The sequence below is a fragment of the Netta rufina genome, assembly GCF_964035555.1.
Source record: "Netta rufina genome assembly, chromosome: 2".
NCBI classification, from domain to species: domain Eukaryota; kingdom Metazoa; phylum Chordata; class Aves; order Anseriformes; family Anatidae; genus Netta; species Netta rufina.
The window spans coordinates 46,104,492-46,128,210 of NC_140124.1; the positions used below are offsets into that span (position 1 = coordinate 46,104,492).

General features: G+C 36.7%; 1 protein-coding gene across 1 annotated transcript in view; it reads right to left on the reverse strand.

Moving 5' to 3' along the window:
* The window catches only part of LARS2 (leucyl-tRNA synthetase 2, mitochondrial), a 101,916-nt gene that overhangs the window by 26,182 nt on the left and 52,015 nt on the right, over positions 1-23,719 (reverse strand). Inside the window, exons 8-14 of the mRNA XM_084282791.1 lie at positions 21,879-21,986; positions 20,230-20,389; positions 16,531-16,632; positions 13,351-13,466; positions 11,591-11,874; positions 8,188-8,286; positions 5,271-5,408 (exon numbers count right to left, since the gene is read on the reverse strand). Of these exons, the coding sequence (XP_084138917.1) occupies positions 5,271-5,408; positions 8,188-8,286; positions 11,591-11,874; positions 13,351-13,466; positions 16,531-16,632; positions 20,230-20,389; positions 21,879-21,986 (1,007 nt within the window). The remainder of the gene's footprint in view (positions 1-5,270; positions 5,409-8,187; positions 8,287-11,590; positions 11,875-13,350; positions 13,467-16,530; positions 16,633-20,229; positions 20,390-21,878; positions 21,987-23,719) is intronic.

Genomic DNA, 23,719 nt, shown 5'->3' on the forward strand with positions numbered 1-23,719 from the left:
CAATTACAAATGACCCAGCTGGGTCTGTGGAGTCTGCAAAAGTGATAAATACTGGACTGAGAAGAAGGGACAGCACTAGCAAGGGAGCTTACTGAATGTGTTTGCATCCCACATCTTTAGGAAAGCTGAGAAAGCCCAATACTGTGCCCCAGAGCTGAGACAAGACCTTGGTCAGTCAATGGCAGCTGAGTTCAGAAGCTCATGAAATGTGCAGTTAGATCCATCTGAAACAAGCTGGCAATCCTGCAGAAGGCCACAATATGAGTGTCTAGGGGGGTAGGAGCAGATCATTTTAGGCAGAAGAAAGATCAAACGATATTGAACAGCCAGACTGTACACAGTCAATAGCTGAGTGCTTTTAATGAAAATCAACACTTGTGATCAAGTCCCTAATGAACTTTGAGAAGCTCTAACACCCTTCCTTTATAGAATAAGCTTTTTCTGTCACAGATGCCTTATTTTATTCTGTAATGCAGCTGTGTAAAAATAGCACCTTCTTATTCAACACATTTGGTTTCTATCAGAGTCCTATCTGCTGACTTAATGGAAACAATAAAGTTTTTTTTTATTGCTTTATAATCCTTCAGGGAAGATGTGCTAGATTCCATTTACAATTATTCATCAGACAGAGCCGATTACTAACACCTAGAGAAAAGCCAAATTCTGTGCAACTTTTACCTGCAATACTGTGGTTGAGCAGGTGTAACTGAGTGTGTTAACACACACACACCATGGTGCATTAAGCTGGAATAGACGAGGTAGGTGCTGGTCCCAGCTGCCTACATGGGCCCTCTCCCAGTGGTGGTGACAACTGCGAGGGCTGACTGGTCTGTGAATTAAATCCAGAACTGCTGCAGCTTACAGATTGCTAAAACAAAACAACATCAATTTGAGCTTCATCTCTCGTCACATGTACCAGTACCCAGAGGGTGCTATTTATGCTGTCCTGTCATTATTAGAGAAAACGAGCAACTCTTCTCACCATTTCCAGTTCAATGCACTAAGAAAAAAATAAGATCATGCTCCGTCTCCAGGGGATATTTAAACTACATTTACACCTGGACAATTTTAGATGCCAACAAACATTGCGTTTGATATGAAAGTGTGACATCTGTAAATGAATGGCCTATAATATCTCTATTGTAATAATGTGCATTGTATGCAAGGAAATTGCTTTGCAAATCTGAACTATGGAATTTTTAACTTCTGATTGCAACCTCATTGTTAATTCTATATTAATTGTCATTAATCAATCAATATTAATTCTATATTAACTGTCATTAATATAGAATTAAAGACTATCAGGAAAAAAGCAATGAAAGTAAAGAGGGTAGAGGCCAAACAATGAAGATTTTCATGAAGAAAAGCTATCAAAGTGAAAAATATAGATTACTGGGGGAACCTCATAAAAATTTGTCAGGATACTAGGTAACACTATGTACCTACAGATACAGCAGAATTTTCCTACATGTAGTTTAATCAGTGAACAGAACTGAGCTACTACGGAAAGTTGAACATGCACAAGAGGGCAATGTTTTTTAATGCTTTAATACACTTAATAAGTTTATATATATTTTCCCTCAGAGCTGTGGGCTTCAATACCATGACTTTACGCTTGCTAACAGTAAGCTTATGGCTTCTGATCACCCTTTCACCCTTTTTGGATCTCTGAGATATGCCCTTGAGCAATCCTAACTACGCAAAAGTGGCTTCTGACAAATGCTAAAACGTTATTTTAAAAATGTTGGAATATTTATAGAGGAGATGCAATTTCCATATCAAAACAACCTAATTTGACTTCATGGCTTAAAAGCACCTAATGTTTTAACTTGTGTAGAGCTAAAGCAAGCAAGCGATTTTATGCATGGTGAGGAATTTGTTACAGTCATCTTGCATTCTGAACACATGTACAAGCAGTACAAACAACAGGTCCTAGGGGCATTGCTGTAACACATCTCCATGTGTGCAAGTTCTCGAGTTTCTATGTGACCTCAAAGGGATTCTCTACAGTCTTTCAAACTACTCCTACAGAAAGCAATTTTGATTTTCTCTGCTGCTGTCACTAGATAGAGTCAGTGCTTCTTGTGCATTTTTTTCATTGAAGTTAGAGTCTTCTCTGAAATTTCCCGTGTTTAGGCCAGTCTGCACTGCACAGTGCTGTTGTTCTGTCACAGCAGAATGTGAACAAAACACATTCCAAATTAATAGAGCTATTATTCACATAGGTTGGAATGGACCTTTGGAAGTCATTTGGTCCAACTCTCTGCTCACAGCAGACCTAACTTCAAAGTTAGAATAGGTTCCTCAGGGCCTATCCAGATGAGTTTTTAAAATATTCAACGATGGAGATCTTACAACCTCTCTAGTCAATCCGTTCCGGTGTCTGACCTCCTTCACTGTCACATTTTTTCTGTCTATGCTAACTGTTACCTCTTTTCATTTCTCTGGACATGTCTGGTTCTGTCTTCCTTTTAATCCTCCTTTAGTAGCAGCAGACTGCAACTAGATTCCCTCCTCAGCCTCCTCTTCTCCAGGGTGAACATGCCCAGCTCCCTCAGTCTCTCTTTGTATGCCACATGTATTAGTTCCCAATCACCTTTGTGCCTCACCACTGGATCCTCTTCTGTTTGATAATGTTCCTCACAGCTGGGGCCTCAAAGGAGGACACGATGTGACTTCCTGAGCACTGAGCAGGACATGCTTTTGCTAACCCAGTGCAGTATGTTCCCATGCCTACTGCTGACTCACATCCAACATGGTGTTCTCTAGGACCCCTAAAACATGTCTCTGTAGTGCACCTTCTTACCTAGTTGTCCCAGCCCCTGCTGTTTCCATATGTAGTCTGTTCTGTGTACAGGACTCTACATTTGTCTTTGCTGAACTTCATGAGATTCCTGTCACCACTACTCCCAGTGTGCTGTGATCAAAGAACCTGTGGAGGGCACATTTTGTTGTACTGTCTGCATTGTTGATGAAGATGTTAAATAGAATTAGCCTCAGCAATGACACCTGAGGAACACCACTTGTAAATAACTACCAGTCAGACTTTGAACCACTGACTCTTTGAGCCTGTCTTCCCAGCCAGACCACGAGGATGCCATGAAAGTATTAGAATGAGTCTGGAGGAGGGCCACAAAGATGAGCAGGGGGCTGGAGCAGACAGGCTGAGGGAGTTGGGGTTGTTCAGCCTGCAGAAGAGAAGGCTGCAGAGAGACCTTATAGCGGCCTTCCAGTACCTAAGGGGAAACTACGGGAAAGCTGGGGAGGGGCTCTTTGTCAGGGAGTGTAGTGAGTACAATAGGGAGCAGCCCGCAATGGTGAAGGCCAGTTCCTTCAGCACCCCCGGATGCATCCCATTTGGTCCCATGAACCTGTAGGTGTCTGATTTCCTTAACTGATCCCTAACACAATCCTACCCTACTTTGGGAAGTATCCCTCTCCCCCAGACTCTCCTACTAAGCACAGACATTGACAACAAAAGCTTTGGCAATAATTATCCTTCATTTCTAGGCTATTTGTCTGATTTTGTATCAGGCCGACATTTTCCTTGATGTTCCTGTCAATGTTTCTGCTGAAGTCCTTCTTACTGCCTTCACCTTCTTCAGGAGTTTCAATTCTAGATGAGCTTTGGCTTATCCTAATTGCACCCTGCCTACCCAGTCAATGCTTCTGCTTTCTTCCAGGGGTAGTCTGTTCCCACTTCCACTCTCTGTGTGCTTTTTTTTTAGTGCTTGAGGTCACTCAGAAGCACCTTATCAGCCAAGCTGTCCTCTTTCCAATCTTCTTAGTTTTTTTGCACACCAGAGTGGAGGACCACTTACTTCGCAAGCAAATCTCCCCTTCCTTGTGGTCTCAGTTTACAGTAACAGTACTTCAGCCACCACAGTTAATGTTGGTTAGGGAGGTAGAAGAATTTGACCAGCAGAACTCTTTTTGCTGCTGTGTTACAACTCCACTAGATGGCTGACAGATCAGCATTGTAAAGCATTTTGTAGCACTGTCAAGCCTGAAACTGCTTGCAAGAAAAAGCTCTGAATTTCTCTTCTAAAAGAAATAGTGCCTATGACAGAAAGGATCAGCTTTCAGGGGCCCATTTTGTCAAGGAAGGAGCAGTCTTCCTGCTGCAGCTAAGCAAGCTGGAGGCAACAGGATGAACCACAGGTACAGAAATTATCCACAATTTCAAATACATCTTCCACTGTAAATTATTTTGCATGCAAGAATGAGTAATGAAAACAGAATCGCCTCTTTTCATCAAATGATTATGAAATAACTCAGGGAAATATTCCACTGGCCCCATTACCTACTCCATCCTTTTCTGGCGTATGGCTACTTAAATTCAAGTATTGTAGCAAAACCACTACATTTAAGAGAGTTCAATGTCACGTATGTAGGTTTTACATCAAGTTTGGGGAATAAAGAATGAATGCAGAGGAGTTGCCAGCTGAGAAATTACTAAGCAGTTATTGTTACGGGATCACTCATTCTGACTTAATGTATTCAAACATCTCTGCTGATGGGAGAACAGGACAGAATACAGGTGAATGTTTCACTGTTCTGCCACTAGCATCCTCTCAGTAGAGGCATTGCTGGGATGGCATTTTAAGGTACAAAAGGGCAGAATTTCAGTGGAAATTGGGTCATCAAGTTGGGAACCTGACAGAACAAAGAATAGAACAACAAATGACTCACCTTCCTGCCTCAAGCTTTACTCCTAACCAAAACAAGGGATAATGAACTGGGCTACAACAGCATCAGTAACAAGAGTAGTTAAAAGTTATTAAATGAAAGTAATTGAATAAAAATAAATTAACAGCAGAAAAAAATATGTTGCTTTTGATTACCAAAAGACGCATTTTGTACTGTTCAGCTCCAAAACTGCAATGAATTACAGGAGTGCTTAGTTTTATACATCTACATGGTTCCGCTGGAATTAACGGTATTAGTATGCAGGAAGTAAAATAATTTGAAATAACAGCATTACTCAGAATGCCTGAAGTTACTTGTTTTTGTAACCTTTTGCAGGCTGAAAATCTACAGCAACATTTTATCACTTGCTCTGAGCCAGTTAATATCCATGTAGTAAATAAACATGCTATGTATGCATACATACAGCAAATGTAACAGACTGTAAGAAACCAAGTATTTAGCCAAGACTGATGAGCAGAAAAATTCAGACCTATACGTTCCATTATCATAACAATGTTCAATAACATTCCTGCTAGACAAATGAAATCTGAAAGGTTTTTATAGAAATATGTAAGGCTTACTTGTGTTTGGTCATCTTCAGGTCATGGCAAAAATGGCTGAAAAACCTAGCATAGAATAAGTGCATAACTGCGTGCTCCTTTCCTCCAATGTACAAATCCACAGGCATCCAGTAGTTAGCCAAGTCACTATTAAAGGGCCTGAAAAAAAAAAAAAAGGAAAAATACAATGTGAAGAAGAAAGATCAGCTCTTCTAATGTAGCTCATCATATTTGACTGGGCAAGACTATTTAATGAGAGCTACAAATGTACAATAAAACTTTAATTTTGCTATCAGATCTTTCAATTTTTTTAAGAAGTGGTAAGCTTTTTGAATCATATAGATAAAAAAATGAATCTCCACTTAAAAACAGCTCAACAAAAATGTTATTTTCATATATTTTAGATGTTCAACTGAGATTTCACGCATCACCTCAGAAAGTGATGAAAATATTTGTTTGCTCTATAGAACTTTTTTCATAAACACCCTGTGTCTAGCTTTTAGATTTTTTACTATTTACCAATACCAAGTTTTACATAAAAATATACTACCATGAAAGACTCAAAAGACATGCCCACTTAAAAACAGTTGTTTTTTTTTAATCGGAGGTTTGCATTGTTGCCATTAGAGGGCAATGTAACAGCTTATAGTGCTGCAAAACGTTCTGAAGAGTCAGATAGGTCATCGCCCTCAAACTGGAGGATGCTCTGTGAATTTACAGTAAATGTTGGTGGTACTTTATAGTCTATTTTCTACATTATTTGAGGCCACTCTGCATCATTTCTTAGCATTGCTTGCTGTTTCGTTAAATATTTGTACGTCTGCTGTAATGGGCTCCTACTTGCATGTATGTTCTTTGATGTATGCTTTACAGCACCATTCTAACAAATTTATTTGTTTGTCAGCTTATTAAATTATTCCATCTGTAACTTTTTTTATTAGTATTATTTTTTGGTGATAGCAACACTTTTTTTCTCACAGATCAGCCCAGAAGCAAATCATGGATGTGAAATTCATGTCTTTCGTAGAACAAGTCAAAACTTACCACTCTTCACAGTGTTCCAAGATCAACAGAGTAATTCTCCCAAATTCTGGGTTTATGAAATGACTTACAGAAATAAAGGTTTAAGTATATGTAGCTCAGAAATTAACAAATACATAAAATGGAAGTAGAGATCTAGTACAGAAATCCGTACAAATGCTTTTATTTCAATATAAAACATACTCAGCTACACTAAGCTGTTACTTTGACAGCTGGATGTTGCATATGACTCTTTCATCTTCATCAGGAAAAGTCCCTCTTAATATTTCACATTGTCACCGAGAAAGCAATCCATGTCACTTAAATAATATTATTAACAATGAATTCACACTGTCACTAGAAAATAACTAATGTGAAACAGAAGTGTTCACAGATTTCTTTAGTTTAACTGACGGATTACCTGGATGTGTGCTGCCAATATAAAAAAATAACTGGCCCAGCTATACTTAAATCACTTGGTACGTAGCATGCACCCAGACATTGTTCAGGGCAATAAGTAAATAAATAATCAACCCCCAAATATCCTTATATGTGGTATCAATATCAAAAATGCAACTCTTTTTATCTTAATTAGACTACATAGTAGTACTGTTCCACTAAATCCTCTTTGTAAAAGGGAGCAAGAAAAAATACTTGTGTATTTTACCCATATCTCACATAAAATCAAGCAGCCGAAACAGACACCTGAATGGCATTCTTGATGTGACCTTCTCAAAGCGTGCGTGCTCCATATACATGAAGACACTTTACACAGACATCGAGAATACTAAAATGGAAATGTCAATAAGAAAAACAAAATACATCCCACCAGACTCATTCACCAACATGACGCTCATTATCTCCCATAAGTTATCAGGATGACAGAAGCCATTTCCTGGACATTTTCCATTTATCTGTGCAATAACTGACTGACATGAAAAATATTCCTCAAATTTGCTGCCATCATACTGTCCTCCAGAATGGCTCTCAAAATATTCAAGAAATGGTAATGGCCAGCCATCCAGTGACTGTAGGTGGCAATCTAATTTGGCCAGTGCATGTGAAATGCTTTTGGACAGCTGAGTCAGTCTCTGCAGGCTGATTTAATGCTGGTGTGACAACACCTCCAGGCACTATCAGTAGTGCTAATACAAGCAGACTACGATGCAGATAAATGGCTAAGTAACTACATCTATCTTTCCATACTCCTCATGCTACATCCACTAACACACAAGCCATGAAAAATCTCTTTTTATTAATTACTAATTTAGTCAAAGTAATAATACACAGCAGAAGCTTGCTCTGATACCACTTCACTTTGTGTTTGTGCATGACGAAGTAGCCAGAGTTACTGGAACTCTGAAGAAAAGAAATTAAGGTGTAATTCTTCACAGCTGGATGTTACATCATACTATTCCTTCTCTTCCCAGTGGAAAAGTGCTATCTGTCTACACATCAAAATACTCAGTATATTACCAAGGAAGGTATGCTCAAAGCAAATTACCACAATCTCAGAGAGAGTCATGGTAGGCTGTCATTCCTGACAGCATCCTTCACTAACAACTATCTTTAGCTTCTCAGCTGAACATTTCCACTATGCCCCGGCCTTATAATGCCCTTTCATGCAAACTCTGCCCCTTGCCTCGTAGCTCCTGCTGTCTACATGTACTGCTCTTGTGCATTTCCTGGCATGGGAACAACCAAATGCCACAATTTTGGAGCAATTCCTAGTCAACCCTGTGCAGCTCTCAGGCATAGAGCAGACACAAAATCAGGTTAGCACATAGGTTTAAACTGGCTTCTGCAAAAGCAGTTAAGCTAGAAGCACCAGCAAATCTGGCCTCTGTCCTCCTCCTCTCTTCCCTTCTACTCTGTAAAGTAGGCTTGCCCACCAGATGGCCCTGCATCTGGACCTTACCTGTCAGTGTTGTGAGGGTCAGTGTATCTCAGGTAATACCAAGCAGAATCAACAAATGTATCCATGGTATCAATTTCTCGCCTTGCTGCTGACTTACACCTGAGCCAGAGAGACACATAAGAACTATTTTTAGGTAGGTGACAAGCTTGGCAAAAAGAATAAACATGTACAGAGCGGCCATGAAGAAATTTAGATTTAAAACTGAAAGAGTCTGAACAGCTTGAAGAGTGATATATTCAGAAAAAGTCCAGTGTGAGTAATAGCACCAACTCTCCTTTCTCTTCTATCCTAAATGAAACAAAATAAAAACCAAAAAAGACCCAGAACAGCCATAATATAAAGCAATAGCAGAAGACTGCACAGTACAAGACAGCCTTCTCAATCACATGTTCCTGGATTTTTTTAGATATGTCATTAAAAAAAAGGACTAAGCAAGCTTTAGAGCATAGACAAGCATCCTTTGCCTTAAAGTTAGTGGGTACTGAATATATATCACACTTGCCAGGTACCAGCAAACAAATCATTTTATAAACACTCAACAGAAGGAGCAGGTGTTTGCCTCTCACTGATTGTTTTTACAAAAATGTCTTTTCAGATTCCATTTATAATCTCTACGGAAAAAATGAACTTAGTTCAGTAGTTTCGACTTTCACTGAGATGTATCAAATCTCTTCTAAAACTTGCAGCACAATTTTAATTTGTAATTACTGAGAATCGATTTTTTGCTAGGAGTTACACTGGCAGCACTGAGAAATAGTTTTAAATGACATTTTAGAAGCTCGGGTTATTTTCCTCTAATTTCTCCCAAACAAATTATTTATTTGTAGGAGTCAATAATTACATTTAATAAATTTCCATTTGTTGCAATAGATCTCTCTTTAAAACCTTTACTGCAAAAACAATGCAATTTCTCTAAAGTAAGCCTTTGCAACCTGTCACAAGCTTGTGTATAATATATGTAGTGAGTATCACCAGCTGTATGTAACAAATGGACACAACTTATAAATGCATGCAAAGTTACATGCAGTAAATACATGTATGTATACATGTAATGAATTTACTTAATAAACGGGCCTTTGCTATTTAATTTTTTCCAGCTGCATTTGTAGTCTGTGCTCAAGCTTGATGGTTGAGCTGCAACATGTACCTGCCTGTCTGCCTGATGCTTCAGCTTGGCTTGCCAAGGCAAGTTGATGAGAATATCACAGGTTTAGCATTCGCCTTCACTCTGTCCCTGCCCCATATCCATCTCCATCAGCAAGCTTTTCTTTCAACGGGAATAATGTAGCAAAGGAATTTTACTTCTTTGTATTTGTTTTGTTTTGAATACAGAATAACCGTACGAATTTCACATATAAGCAGACTTGGCCAAAATTAAACTGCATTATACAGAAACAGTGAAAAGCAAGAATACTTTATGGTCATTGAACCATAATTATATCTGCTTCGTGCCTCTGCTGTTGCTTGTACTCTAAATGGACATGGCTCACTAACACAGAGACAGCATGGACATCTTTCAGAATTTATATAACAGGCACAATACTGTAATTTGATTAGACGATATTCAGACAACTAACACAATTACCTGAACTTGTATAACAATGAATAACTTAGGCATCTCTTTCCATTTATGATTGCTAACATTATTGTAGCTCAAATCTGAGTACTCACAGACCTTCATATCTTTCCATCTTGCTTTCCTTATTAATTCTAGATATTAAATGCAACTAATGAAGAAAAAAAAACTCATTATGGGAGAGAAGGACTAAAGGAAGGGATGACAGAACTTCTCAGAGCAAGGAAAAATGGGGATAGGAAGACTATGCACACAAAGGCAATAGCTCAAAGGATTTGAAATTGTAGCAGACATATGGATGATCAATACTGAAGACAACTATCAACTAAGAGAAAATAAAAAAGCCAAATAAATGTGATTATAATAATAAAAAAATTATTTTCAGCAAACTCTCATGTTCTAAGCTAAGAACTGATCCTGTATCCATTATTTCTGATTAAACAAATGCCCTTGGTTAACTTTAAAGTATGGCAGCCACAATAACTATATAGAAACAGTAAGGATTTGCTACATATCAAAAGCACTTTGTTGCACAGTAAGCAATAAAATTATTTCTGAATTAATTTTAGAAAGAAGCCAGGATTGTAGACAGTAGCTTTCAATAAAATCAGAAAAAAAAAATCAGTTAAAATTAGCAATTTTAGACCAGAGCATTCCCGGGGCTTTTACTAAACCTGAAGATCTTAGCAAGAATCACACTTTAAAATATGTAACTACATGTAATTTAAATAGGCATATCTGAGAAGAAATTTTCTAGGCAGATACATGAAAGTAAATGTGCATTTTATTTAAAATACATGTTACCAACAAAGATCAAAATACGTGTTTCCAGAGAACCACAGAACTGCTTTGCCTGAACTACCTAATTAGAAATGAAAACCACAGCAATGTTCTATCCTGGAAATGTTAAAATAAAGTGGCTTGTTACAAAACTGCTGCATTGTCAATGAGAGCCCTATGTCCATTTATATGTCTGGTTCTCTTGCCTGGCAGCCTGACAACGTACCTCCCATTTAGTCAGTCTGTTAGCAGCAGTATTGCATTACACTGCTGATGAAAAACTTCTCTGGGATAACTCACGTTCTACCAGTTCCTTCTGCAGAACTTGTATGCACACTCCGGAGTGCACAGTATCTAAGCAGTCCCCAAGATCAGACACCTGATTTTCATGACTTATCTCTTGCTACTTAATTTGAGCTGTTTCATTTCTTTAACAGCTGGGCTACTAACAATAAAGATTGTAACATTGACAAGATGCATATACTTACTATCTCATTCTATCTGAACTATAATGCTGCCATCTGTAATGTACAGTGAATGTGATTCTTCAGGATAAAGAATAAGATAGCTGAGGCAACACTTTATTGTTGGACTATTGTTAAGAAAATGAACACGATATTAGTTTCCTTACCAAAAGGAAATATTTCAATAAACATCATAAGCTTTGTATGAACACTGCTGGTGAAAAGTAATGAAAATTCTTGCAGTAAATAAAGTGAAAAACACAGTTAAGAAAGGGAGGGCAGTGAGGAGATAATTCTGTTTTCCTGTTTTCATTCCTCCAACTTCAGATCAACAAGGTTTGCTTCAGCTTGTTTATGAAGCAGCAGCAGTGGGGTGGCTGTATTGCAAATAAGGAGTTTTACAGAGTACAGAATGAAAAAAAAAAAAAAAAACACCCCTTACACTGGGTCAGACTAAATATCCTGCTGGATTAGTGTCCTGTCTCAGAGTGGTCAGCTGTCAGTGCTTAAGGAAAGAGCACACAAAACATGCAAGTACAAAAGGGATCTCTCTCAGCCTGCAGTAAATGCTTCATTTTCTTACCTTGGACAGGCACAGTTCACCCATTCTGGAACAGTTTCTAAAGGTGAAGCTCCCTTCCCTGTGAAAGTGGTTACACTGGGCAGCACCACAGGTAAATCTTCATAAGGCACAGGGACAGTGCCACACGTCTGACAGTGAATGACAGGAATAGGTGTTCCCCAGTACCGCTGTCGAGATATTAACCAGTCTCTTAATTTGTCACTCGTTAGGTCTCCACCTATTCCTTTATTTTTGGCTTGCTGGGTAAGAGCTTTTAAAGCCTCCTGCCGAGTCATGCCTGTGAACTGATTAGAAAAAAGAGAAGCAGAAGAAAGAAAAATTCATACTTTCTATCAGGGAAAATGCAAGAACACACAAAAAATCACAAATACAATTTCAGAGAGACAATATTTAGGAGCCTCATATAATCTTCCCCTTCCTGTTTCTTAACATCTTCCTACCCAAGAGACTATTCACATTCCAGTTACTTGATTCATTTAAACCCTCTTGTTCAAACAACAATGTTCTTGATGGCCCAAAAAGAAATACACTGAGAAAGAGCTCTGTAGACCCCTTCAGCCTTTGTTGCCAGCTATGTGCATTTTCTGCTGATATCTTAATCAACAGCTCTATGCTGAAACTTCCAGAATTTCACCAACACAAGGTGGAGACTGAGAAAATGTGAATGGTAAACCATCTTTTTTCTCTTGTATTCATTTTGGGTTATTCTGTTTTTTTGCTTTCATATACATCTTAACCATTTAGACCCTACATTTCATGTAAGAGTAGACACAAAGGTCATATTCTACCAAATGCATCTTTTCAAGAGCTGTAACAACATATACGCTTGATTTAAAAATAATATTCCCATGTCACTTCATGCAGAAGTGCTACCAGAAAGCTTACATCACATTTCAATTAATACACAGAAAAATGTTTAGCTTAAAAATGTATTCTGATGATGAAAAATAAGAACCAGCTTTTCACATGTGATCAATTATTCAGTTTCTAGTATAAAACTGAGACCAGTTTCTAGTATAAAACTGAGGTAATTCTTCTGCTCTACTCTGGTCTTGTGAGAGCCCACCTGGAGCACTGCGTTCAGCTCTGGGGATTCCTCCAGTAAGAAGGACATGGACCTGTTGGCCCAGAGGAGGGCTATGTGGGTGATCAGAGGGCACCCCTCCTAGGAAAAGAGGCTGGGAGAGTTGGGGTTGTTCAAGCTGGAGAAGAGAAGGCTGCAGGGAGACCTTATAGCAGCCTTCTGGTACCTAAAGGGGGACTACAGGAAAGCTGAAGAAAGATTCTTTACCAGAGTGTAGTGATAGGACAAGCGGTAATGGCTTTAAGCTAAAAAAGGGGTAGATTTATTTCAGATATTCAGAAGAAATTCTACACTGTGAGGGTGGTGAGGCACTGGCACAGGCTGCCCAGAGAAGCTGTGGGTGCCCCATCCCTGGAGGTCTTCAAGGCCAGGCTGGATGGGGCTTTGGTCCTGTGGGAGGGTCATTGGAACTAGGTGATAATTATGGTGCATGGCAGGGTCGTTGGAACTAGGTGATATTTATGGAGTTTTCAAACCCAAGCCATTCTGTGATTCTGTGCTTTTATGATTAAATTCCTCTCAAAAATTTGGTTGCATACATTCAGTTTAAGTCTTAAAAATATAAAAAAATAAAAAAAATAAAATCCCTTTAATCAGGCAAAGTATTTGGGACGCTCAAGAAAACAGCTTACATTGTTACTATAAGTTAGAAAGAACTCCATACTTGCATACCCACCTCTCCAGAATTAATGACTCTCTCCAGACCATTTGGCAATTTTTCAATGACTTCAGTGAAAGAAATGCCCAGATTCTTAGCTATTGCAGCATCTTCTGCACTAGTACTTGGAATTCCTAGGGAAAAAAAAATCTGGTATTGACTAACATGGATATCAATCACCATTTTGGGGATAAAAGTTTTTATTTCTATGAAACGCTCTTTTTAACAATTTATGTTTGTCCAAAAGGGTTTAAAAATGTAAGAAAAATAAAAAATGTTTTCCTGTTCTTTAAGCAGTGAAATTCAAGCAGCAATAATTATTGACATATTTTCTCAGTAAACCAAATGTTAATCAACATTCTACCTCAGAGCAAGCTGAAAATGAGATGGTTTAGAAAAAGCCTAAAAATTAAGCTATACAATTTAGACAAATAATCAATTTTAAATACAATTATATTAACTATATATAACATAAATACATATTTAAGTAATAAAAAATTAAATTCAATTTGCTAACATGACAAAAATATGAAACAGGTTATACAGTCTTCTTGTTTCAACAGTACATTTAATCTTTCTGCTTTCATAGCTTATTAAAATGTACCATAACTCAATAGTCCCCAACATTACTATCCTTTAACTTATTACGAAAGACATGATTTGTTTATCTCAGGGAAACAATTTGAGTAACATCAGTTTTCTATTCAGAATATATCTAGTGAGAGCTCTTATGACCACTGTTAAAGTAATTCCTAGAAGTCCCAGTATTTAAGGCCCATGGTGCAATCTTTCCTTTCCATCTTCTTATTCAGGGGATATTCTTACAATTTGAACACAAGTTTCTCTAACTCATATAAAACATCTTATTATAGCAATTTACCAGCACCACAAAATGACATGTTATCTTTAAATATTTCTCATTCATATTGATAGATAGTGATGTTTTCCCTCTGATTTTGCTGTATGTATTTTAAAAGACAAGTTTTTGCTGATTTGGAGGGCTACCTTTCATGGCGTGTTAAGAAATTTCTTAACTTTATTTTCTCTGTGTTATTTCTGAATAAATCTGTTAGTATCAGATGTATTATTTCCACACTGAGATACATCCTACTGCATACTTTTTCCTCTTGGTGATAATTTCTTTAATATTTAATATGAACAATCTTGCACAATTACTGTCATCTTTAAAAGGTAAAGCAGCTTATTCCAAAAAATTCGATGCAAACATCAGGTTGGTGAAAACTGTAATAACTCTCAAAATATTGCTAAGCACATTCAAATTATTAATACACAAACTACTTTATTCAAAACCAGCCTAACAAGCATCTTTGATCAAGCGGTGAATTGCCTGCTATGGTAAATACATAAACTCTGTCAATACATGGAAATTCAGAAGCAGAAAACTAAAGAAAACCAAGCAAAACTCCCCTGTGACAAGTAACTTCCTAAAAACAAAACACAAAATCACTGTTTAATCTTTTCAGCAGATGTAAGCTCTTACAATTTAAGGGCTCAATTATAGCGTGAAGTCTGAATCTTAATTTGTCAAAGAGCCCTGCAGTCTACAACAGGTGTCTTCACAATATGTTCTACAAATGGAAAAAAGAGTACCCCACTTTTTGGTCTTCCTTCTGTTGAAAAGATGATTCTATAAAGCACTTTCCCAAAGCTCAACAGCTGGCATCCAGAACTTCCTGGGAAGATCTGGGATACTTCCAACAGACATAAGGCCAAGGTACATGCCAGTTAACAAGCTGGAAGCTTTTAATGAAAAATAAGATTAGGTATCTCAATTATTTGGCTTCTCTTACGCAAGGGGAGGTTCTGGTTTTCAAAAACAGATTCACTTCTAAAGTGTAAGATGTGGGCATGTAATAAGGAAGGTATACAGCCTAAGTGGATAATTTCAATCAGCCTTATGAGGGTCATCCAAGATACTTTTGCACAATGTTCTCAGTAAAAGCAGCATTTAGTAGCATGGCACAGCCACCTAAGTAGTTCTCCACAGTCAGCTAGTTTTATTCAGTTCGGTTGCTGTGCAGGAAAAGCCACCACATAGGCAGTGGTGTAGAGGATGTCTTAGCAGCTGCAGAGAAGGAAAGAAGTAACAGCAAAAGGGAGAAAACAAATGGAAGTTAAGGAATAAGGAAGGTAGTGCAATGGCAGTGTGTGTCTGTGTGTGTGAGTGAAGAGGTATAAAAGAACCATATCCCATTAGTACTGGCACAGAATGTTGCCTGTTTATTTCAGCTAAGATGAAACCACAGCAAAAACTAACAGTAAACAAGATGCTTGGTGTGTACTATTGATGAAGATAAACCTTGCAGAAAAAAGATGGACATAACTATTAAAAGTTAGTGCAATTTCAAGTTTTTATTTAGAAGGATTGCCACATCATGTACGTACCTACCTGCCCAGGTTGAAGCGCTAGGCTCCCTGTGCAGGAAAGGAGCAAGACAGGCTGCTTCATGGGACAGCTTTGAGAACAGAAACCCATATCAGATGATTCAGATTATCCACTAGCAATGTCCTTCCCTCTCTGTTTATAGAACCTCCTCAATCCTAAATTAGGGGCCTAAACTTATTACTTAAACTTAATACTTCCTTTAGAGCTAAAGGGTGTAAGACAACTGTCCAAGACTACCTGAACAGTTACTGCCCACTCTGAATTAGTTTCCTGATCTCAACACAAATATTATCAATATTTATGATAAAAGTCAAACTTGGAAATTTTGGATCTTTACTGGGGGAAACCTAAACCTGTCTGAAACATTTCTCTATAACTATGCATATCATCTATTTAAGCATATAAAAAAAAAAAGTCAGTTATTTGCAAAATGTTTTTGTCAAACAATGGTACAGGTCTGTTTTGATTAAGGATGGTAAGAGCCAAATACGCATGCATTGTAGGTAATCAATCCTCTTGAGATATGCAGATCCTCAAATTTAGCTCATTAAATGAACTAATTTTATAATATTTCCATTAAAATGCATCATCCTGTAAATCTCTCCCCCAGACAGATTCTACATTGCTACTTTTCCTTTCCTTCTTCATTAATGAAGAACAGTAATGAAGAACAGAGTTCCAAAGTCCAGAAGAGAACTGCGATGATCAAAGATTTATCACAAAAGTATCTGGTGCTCCAACACAGCAGCTGAAAACTATACTACTCTACTTACACGATAACTGTCACATACCTATTTTAGTGTCAAGAAAATTCTCAAAACTTGTTGCTGAGATTACTACAGGAATCTCTTGATTGGTAAGCAAATTCACAGCTGTCACTGAAGTGAGTGAGTCTGAAAACAAATGATCACAATAAGTAAAATATGACATGATATGATAAGAACATTACTGCTAAAACTCAGTTCATCTTATACATTAAATTTATATTAAAATTTTGTTTAAATAAGAAAGATAATAAAACACGTAATCACATTTCTAAAAAGTTCACAGATACTAAAATCCTCTGTAAGTCGAACGTGACTAATAAATTTTCATGATTAGAAAACATTTTTATAACAAACACTTGACTAAAAACTCAGTAAGATGCGGACTACAATAAAAAAAAAATCCTTGATCAAAATGCAGGCTTGCTGCAAAGTTGTATGAATTGACTCTAATACATACTCACAGACATTATTCCAAAATTAAGCAGAACATTCAGTTATTTAGATGAATCTGAAGGGAAGCATATACACTATGCTTATGACTTGCTTTCTTACAGAAGGACTATGCATCACTGACCAACGTAAAAAGAAAATTTAAGTAACCAACTGATTTCCAAACAGAATATTCATTTTGATATTAGGGATTAGCCTACAGAAAATATCTTGGAACCAAATGTTCACAGGAAAGTGGCGTCAGAGGAAGAAAATCAAGGATGAGGACTGTGATCAACTGAAATTGACTTACACTGTGTTACTTCGGTGTCCTGGTAAGAAGAAAATCTAACTTGTACATCCCAAGTTTTGAAGATTCAAAATCCAGATCTCAATTTGGACCTGTTTCTTGATATTATTTTTAGTGCTTTTAAAGCTAAAAGCAGCTTCCAAACTACTGCGTAAAGAGCTGATGCTTTTGAAACTCAGTCATGTGCATTAACACTGCACATCATGCCATGCAGCAGTAAGGAAAGCAAACTTATTTAGTCAAAGGTTCTGCAGTACAATGCCTACCCTTGACAAATAGGATCTTGGGACCTTTAGTGGTCAGTGAAAGTTTAAAAGGCCTCCATTTTTAAGACCTATTTTTAGAGACTCACATACAGTTGATGAAATTTATTCTTATTTTGCACAGATGAGGTACCAAATCAGTGTTTAAGGAATATGACTCTCCATACGATAATTATAATACAGACCACTGAGAGCTCCCTTTCGCCCACCTTTGTGGAAAGCTGTGGAGAGTCTGAGGCTTACATAAAGTCTGCCTTAAATAAAATAACATCATTCTACAGTACAGGGCTACTTTATCTCATCAGCCTTTTTAAAACTAACTATATACTTATTTACCTTACTACTTTTTCAAATTTCAGGTCTCTGAGATATACATATTCTAGAGAAAATTTCTCCTGTTCAAACCACTGCACTTAGCTTTCCTCCTCTGTTTAAAAAAAGGTACAAAATGAATAATCTCACTTTTTAAAAGCAACTAAGAAAAACGTCTTGTGAACAGGAAGCAGAGTGGGTAGGGCAGACAGTTTTTAAAAATAACTCCTCTCTCCCACCCAGCAATAATTCTGATTTTATGCTGGAACTCAAAATAGTAATTCTCCAGCTTATGGAGATACTCTTTCTTTTGCTCACATCATTATTATAATAGCTGTAAAGAAACGATACTACAGTTACAAATGTAAAACAATGCATGTCTGGTATTATAATGAGCTAATGAACAATGTAAGGGTCAAATCTCAGACATATCATACTTAGAAGGTGACTTAGAGGAAGACTTACCAGATTCTAGATTAACATAATTTTTTCTACGCAAAAAAAATGAATGCCTGAAAACTGGTTGCTCACTTCTATTTAAATGATAATGACTCTGATATAATATAGAAATACAGCTCTGATAAAATACAGAGCTTTACTCTAGGAATACAGCTATAAGAACTTTAAGTTACTTTGCCATACTACATCCTTTTTTCTCCCTTGAATAGATACATACCATCTTAATTATCTAAATGAGAACACAATGAAGAAAGGGAGTTACAAAACTACACTGGCTGCAAAGTAAAAATAAAAATATATATTTTTTTATAATGTCATTGATGATTCATACTTTTTAATCTAGTTAATGATGGAAATATGGCCTATTCAAGGCCATCTTATGTTTCTTTTGACTTCAATGCCATTGTTGACCCTTACTAAATAACATAACTGAAATGCAAACCTGAATGTCCATGTAAGAATTCTTCTCTTTCATGTTTTCTTCTTTGGAAAACACCAATCTTTGTCTTTGAAATGCTCAGGGAACAGTACAAAGTATCAGCCAAGTTCAACTGAAGAATGTATGTAAGTACATTTACAAGTAGCAATAGTAGATTTATGATTCTGGAACTGTTTCCACTTTAAAGCCTCTTTTTGAATGTCTTATTGCTGTCATTAATCTGAAAGTTTCTTAATGTAGCTCAACCAAAAGGTGAAGTTTACTGTTAACAGAAACCCAAAAAAAAGCCTTTCAAATATTTCCATGTAAAATTAATATAAAAAAAAAATACTGCTCCACACGAAAAACAAGTTTTGCAGTTGTGTGGTTTGGCTTAAAGCACAAGGGTTCAACAAAGATACAGGCACATACATGAATGTGCATTTCTGGGGTCAGTGCTTTGTTTTTAGAATTGAACGAATTGAAAATTTGTTCCTTTATTCCTTAATAAAAATTCTCCAAGCTTTGCTTGGCTCTGAGACAAGGACTCTACATACTCCACACATTCAAGCTCCATTTTTCCTGCTACCAAGAAAATGTTATTAAGGTTATAGAAATGAAACACCTCAAAATAAAGCAGGTTCTTTGCAACCACAACTATTTCCCATAAGATTCCTGCTTCATTTGCTGTTGACATTGGATGTTATATATCCAATGTTGACATTGGATGTTATATACAATGAAGCCAGATTTTTTTGCCACATTTTAGAAAATAATAAATATTGAACACAAACCTGAGGTGGAAACAAAATATATTCAATATACTTTGTATTTACTCTTGTGATTTTTACATTTTCCAAACAATAAAAAATGTCAGGCCAAGGATGTGGAGTACAGACAGAGTGCATGGTAGGAACCTTTAAGAAACCAATTAACACTAATTAAATAAAAAAAAATTACCACTTATTTGTATTCCCTGTACAGGCCAGGACCTACCATAAGGCTACTCTGAATTTACTCCATTAGAATCTTGTATTAAATGAGGATCTCCATGGCAGAGTATTATTTTGCTATATATTGATGATCCACTTTGCTATGTATTAATTATCTGTTGTCCTCTTTATGTTCCCTACGAGAGGAAAATGACTGTTAGTGCAAGAGCTGGTTCCATACCCTGTGCTAATGACAAATTACCACATAGTGGTAATGGCTATGTGGCCAATGGGCTCACATAAGTCAGAGTTGGAGTATTCATTTTGCTTATATGAGGAAACAAGAACCTGTTCCAATACTTTGATATATGTGAAGTTTTACAGCCATTATAAAAGGCAAAAATTCTAACGTAACTGCTGGAGCTGTATCTGAAGCCAGGACAGGCTGGTATGATACTTTTTGACATATACAAAGGATCAAAAGGAAATGTTCCTTCTTAACAGGAACAGTTCATGCCCAGCTGGACACACATTTTCTGAAGATCATTCTCTAAAATTGATACTCTTTTATAACAACGTGCAGAATGAGAAAAATATCACCTTTCCCTGGGATGAACTCCCTCTGAAAGACTTCCTTCAGACTGCTATTCCCATGCAGCAGTCTGTGAGTTGGTAAAATACATAAATGGGAAGCTCCATAAATGGCTTCAGGCGTATAGGTGTAAGCTGCTAGCTTCTCCTCTGTTACTTCACCATTAACCTGAAAAAAAGCAGAAAATATCCCTGATTATTTTTTTTCCTCCATTAGAAGTGCAGTGGTGTTACATTTATTTTCCTGCTTATACAATTAACAGATCTACACCACCCTATCGACATATATAATTCTAAATATCAAAGCTGGACACATTCTCACTACAGGGAGTTTCCAGTATCAAAATTTGACAAAATTTACTTTTAAGACTTTGAGAAAGTTGCTTTATAATCTATCCAAACATAAATAAATAAAGTAAAATCATATGTAATATTTCATTGTACTACTGAGCCACATTCAATCCCTGGTTAAGTAACTCAGAATCCCTCTGTTCACTTTTAATATACAGTGCTCTGATTTCAAGGAATGGCAATAGCCAAGCCCACCTAAATCAGATGCTACCTTTAAACTCTAAAGTGAATTTTCGATTTTCTCAGCTACTGGGCTTTCTATCACACTTCTCTAATGAAATAAATGCTGCAACTTATTTACAAGAGTAAATTTGTAGAAGCTGGAAAGGGTGTCACAAGATTAAAACAACTGGACATAAAACATGAGTAATAAACACGGAGGGCTGCTTATGAAATTACTACCTGAAACTATCAATAGGCTCTATATTCTATGTCAATTAACTGTGGATTGTGTGAGGTTCTTAGAAGGAGATTCTTCTACAGCAAAACTGATACACATTTTCAGAAACAATTGATTAAAGCAACTTAACCTCAAAAATACATCTTTTTAGCAATGTGCAATTCAGAGGTACGAGGAAAGTTCAAACTGTCTCCATTGGAGGTTCCCAGAAATCTAGCATTTTAAAATAAGTCATTTTTAAAGTGTTAGACCAGAGTAAATGAAAACAATAAAACATAGAAGCAAAAGGGCTGAAATTCCATTAGGGCCTCTGAAAATCTGAAGGACTTCAGATTTTCCCACTGTTTTCTGGATAACTGCAATTTTCTAAAGGTTCCTTTTTTATTCCACTGCTTTCTTTCTATCCAGGCTTCTCTGTAGATCTATCACCACCTAATTTTCTGTTTTTTATCATTTTATTGTATTTAGTAAATGAGACCTAACTAAAGTGGCATGACTGATGTCAGCCTGGGTCCGATGGAGAAGGTGCTGTGCGGAGAGGAGATAAAGCACAGCCAGAACCCAGCTGACTTGTACAGTACCACTTGATACTGCTCGTGGTACTGCTTAAATATCCTGGCTTCCAGGAATGCTTATTAGCTGGCATGTATTTTTGCACAAATACACATAGCCAATTGGCATCCAGTTTTGCACCTGGACACACAAATGCTTTCCTAAGAAGGACAGCAGGGAGTATCACCCCAACACACAAATGTTCTTCAGAAAGCAATGCAGGTCCAGGCATGAACACATAACTCTAACTTTTAGGAGGTTTCATGCTTTTTTGATCTGAAAATCTGTCCCATTATGCATTTCAGGAATTGCATTTAGCCCAGCAAAGACAGCAGTGTTGAAATTTCTGACTCACCTTTAGCAAGAAGTCAAAGGAACATCCAACGCAGTCACCTATCCAATTTGCTTGCATTTCTTTTATACCGTACCATTCAGGGAGATCAGACAAAGCATCAAACATAGCCTGATGCAATAGAAGAAATAGTTAGGATGTTCAGCTTTTGTACAAATGCTTTTATACAACACACATAAATTAAGACTATGGGTTTAATTGTAACTAACAGCAAAACAACAAGGTGTTGGTCAAAGATAGGAAGAGGTATTTTTATACTGCTGCTGCTTCAAATTCATCTTTGAAAATAAAATCATCTTTGAGAATAAAATTAACATGGCACAGGAGAGAGGTACAATGTCTTCAACTGATATCCTGGTGTTATTAAAAGAGGCTGCACTTTTGAACAGACTAAACTTTAAACACAGAACAAAACCCCTGGATGAAAATAACCATAACAAATATTCCTAATGGATATGAATTGTACGAAGTATAAGTTACTTAATGAGCTGAACAAGACTACTGATAAATAAGAGATGTGCTTGCAGTTATGAAGTCTACAATTGGATTAGCTGTTCTAAACAATAGCCTGGAGATGGCAGTCAGACAAAAGACATTTACATATCCTAAAATTTTCCAGCTCTGACTTAAAATGGCAAGATAGTTTCCAGCTGCTTATCCTCTTTTTGTGTTTCTTACTGATATTTTACCAAGCACAACCATGTCTCTAAAACTAAGTGGGATTTTCAGCTGATATAATCGTATAAAAAAATGAAACCAAGTCGTAACAATAAGGATTCACGTTAAATTCAAAATGTGAGTGTATTACAACAGCTTTGAAATACACAGTGCAGAAGAAATTGTTTGCTCCTTCATTATCCAGAACATCTAACAGCCATACCTATACCTTTCTATGTTTATTTACACTCAGTAAGAGATATATCCATATATTAATGTGCTTTCTATCGTATGGCACAGAAGCCATGATGGACTATTCCAACTAACATTTGCCTAAAGCCAATATGCTTTTAGTAAAAGAAATCTATAAAAAATTAAAGGAGAAGAAGTACAATGTGCTGGATAGCTCAGAGCTCATCTCAATTTTCACTTCGTAACATTTCACATTTCTGTTATGAATACTCCATGACTGTCCAAAATCTTTACTTTGGCAGAAGTACAGCCAGAGGCATGAGTCACTCGGACAGATGGTGAACAATTACAGTTAAAAACCAAGAATAAGGCAACATGTTGAATAATTTTTCCATTAGCTGTGACTCCAACATCAAACATCCAAGCTCTTTATTATCTCATTAACTGCTAACAACCTGCAAAGATGGACAGGAACTATTACATTCTGCTCAAATTAAATAGTTGGAAGTTCGATAATTACCGAATATATAATTCATTTGTTTTCAACTGTTATATTTTAAGTACATTTGGAAATATTTTCAAAGTGAGTTGTGTAAAATGTATTAAAAGGATTACTTTCTAGTTACTGTTCTGTTGTATATCTATTTCTCAAAGTAAAATAATTGACATATGCTTCATAAATCATAATATTACACCAGCACTTGGGATTAATATTGCTTTCTACATCCTTAATAATCAAATTCCTTCTCTGATGATTTATAAATAAAAGAATGGTAAGGTTTTGGAAGTTTTCAATCATACTGTAATCTTAATGAGTTTTAGTTTACAACTGTGAGTGTACTGTGTCATGGAGAATCCCCAAATCTCATTATTCTCACCAATTTAAGTGATCCAGAGAATACTGAGCTTTATCTGCTGTGAATAATCCACAGACAAATATATCTACCAAAGAATAAAAAATAACTGGATATATATATATACAATACTTGGATACA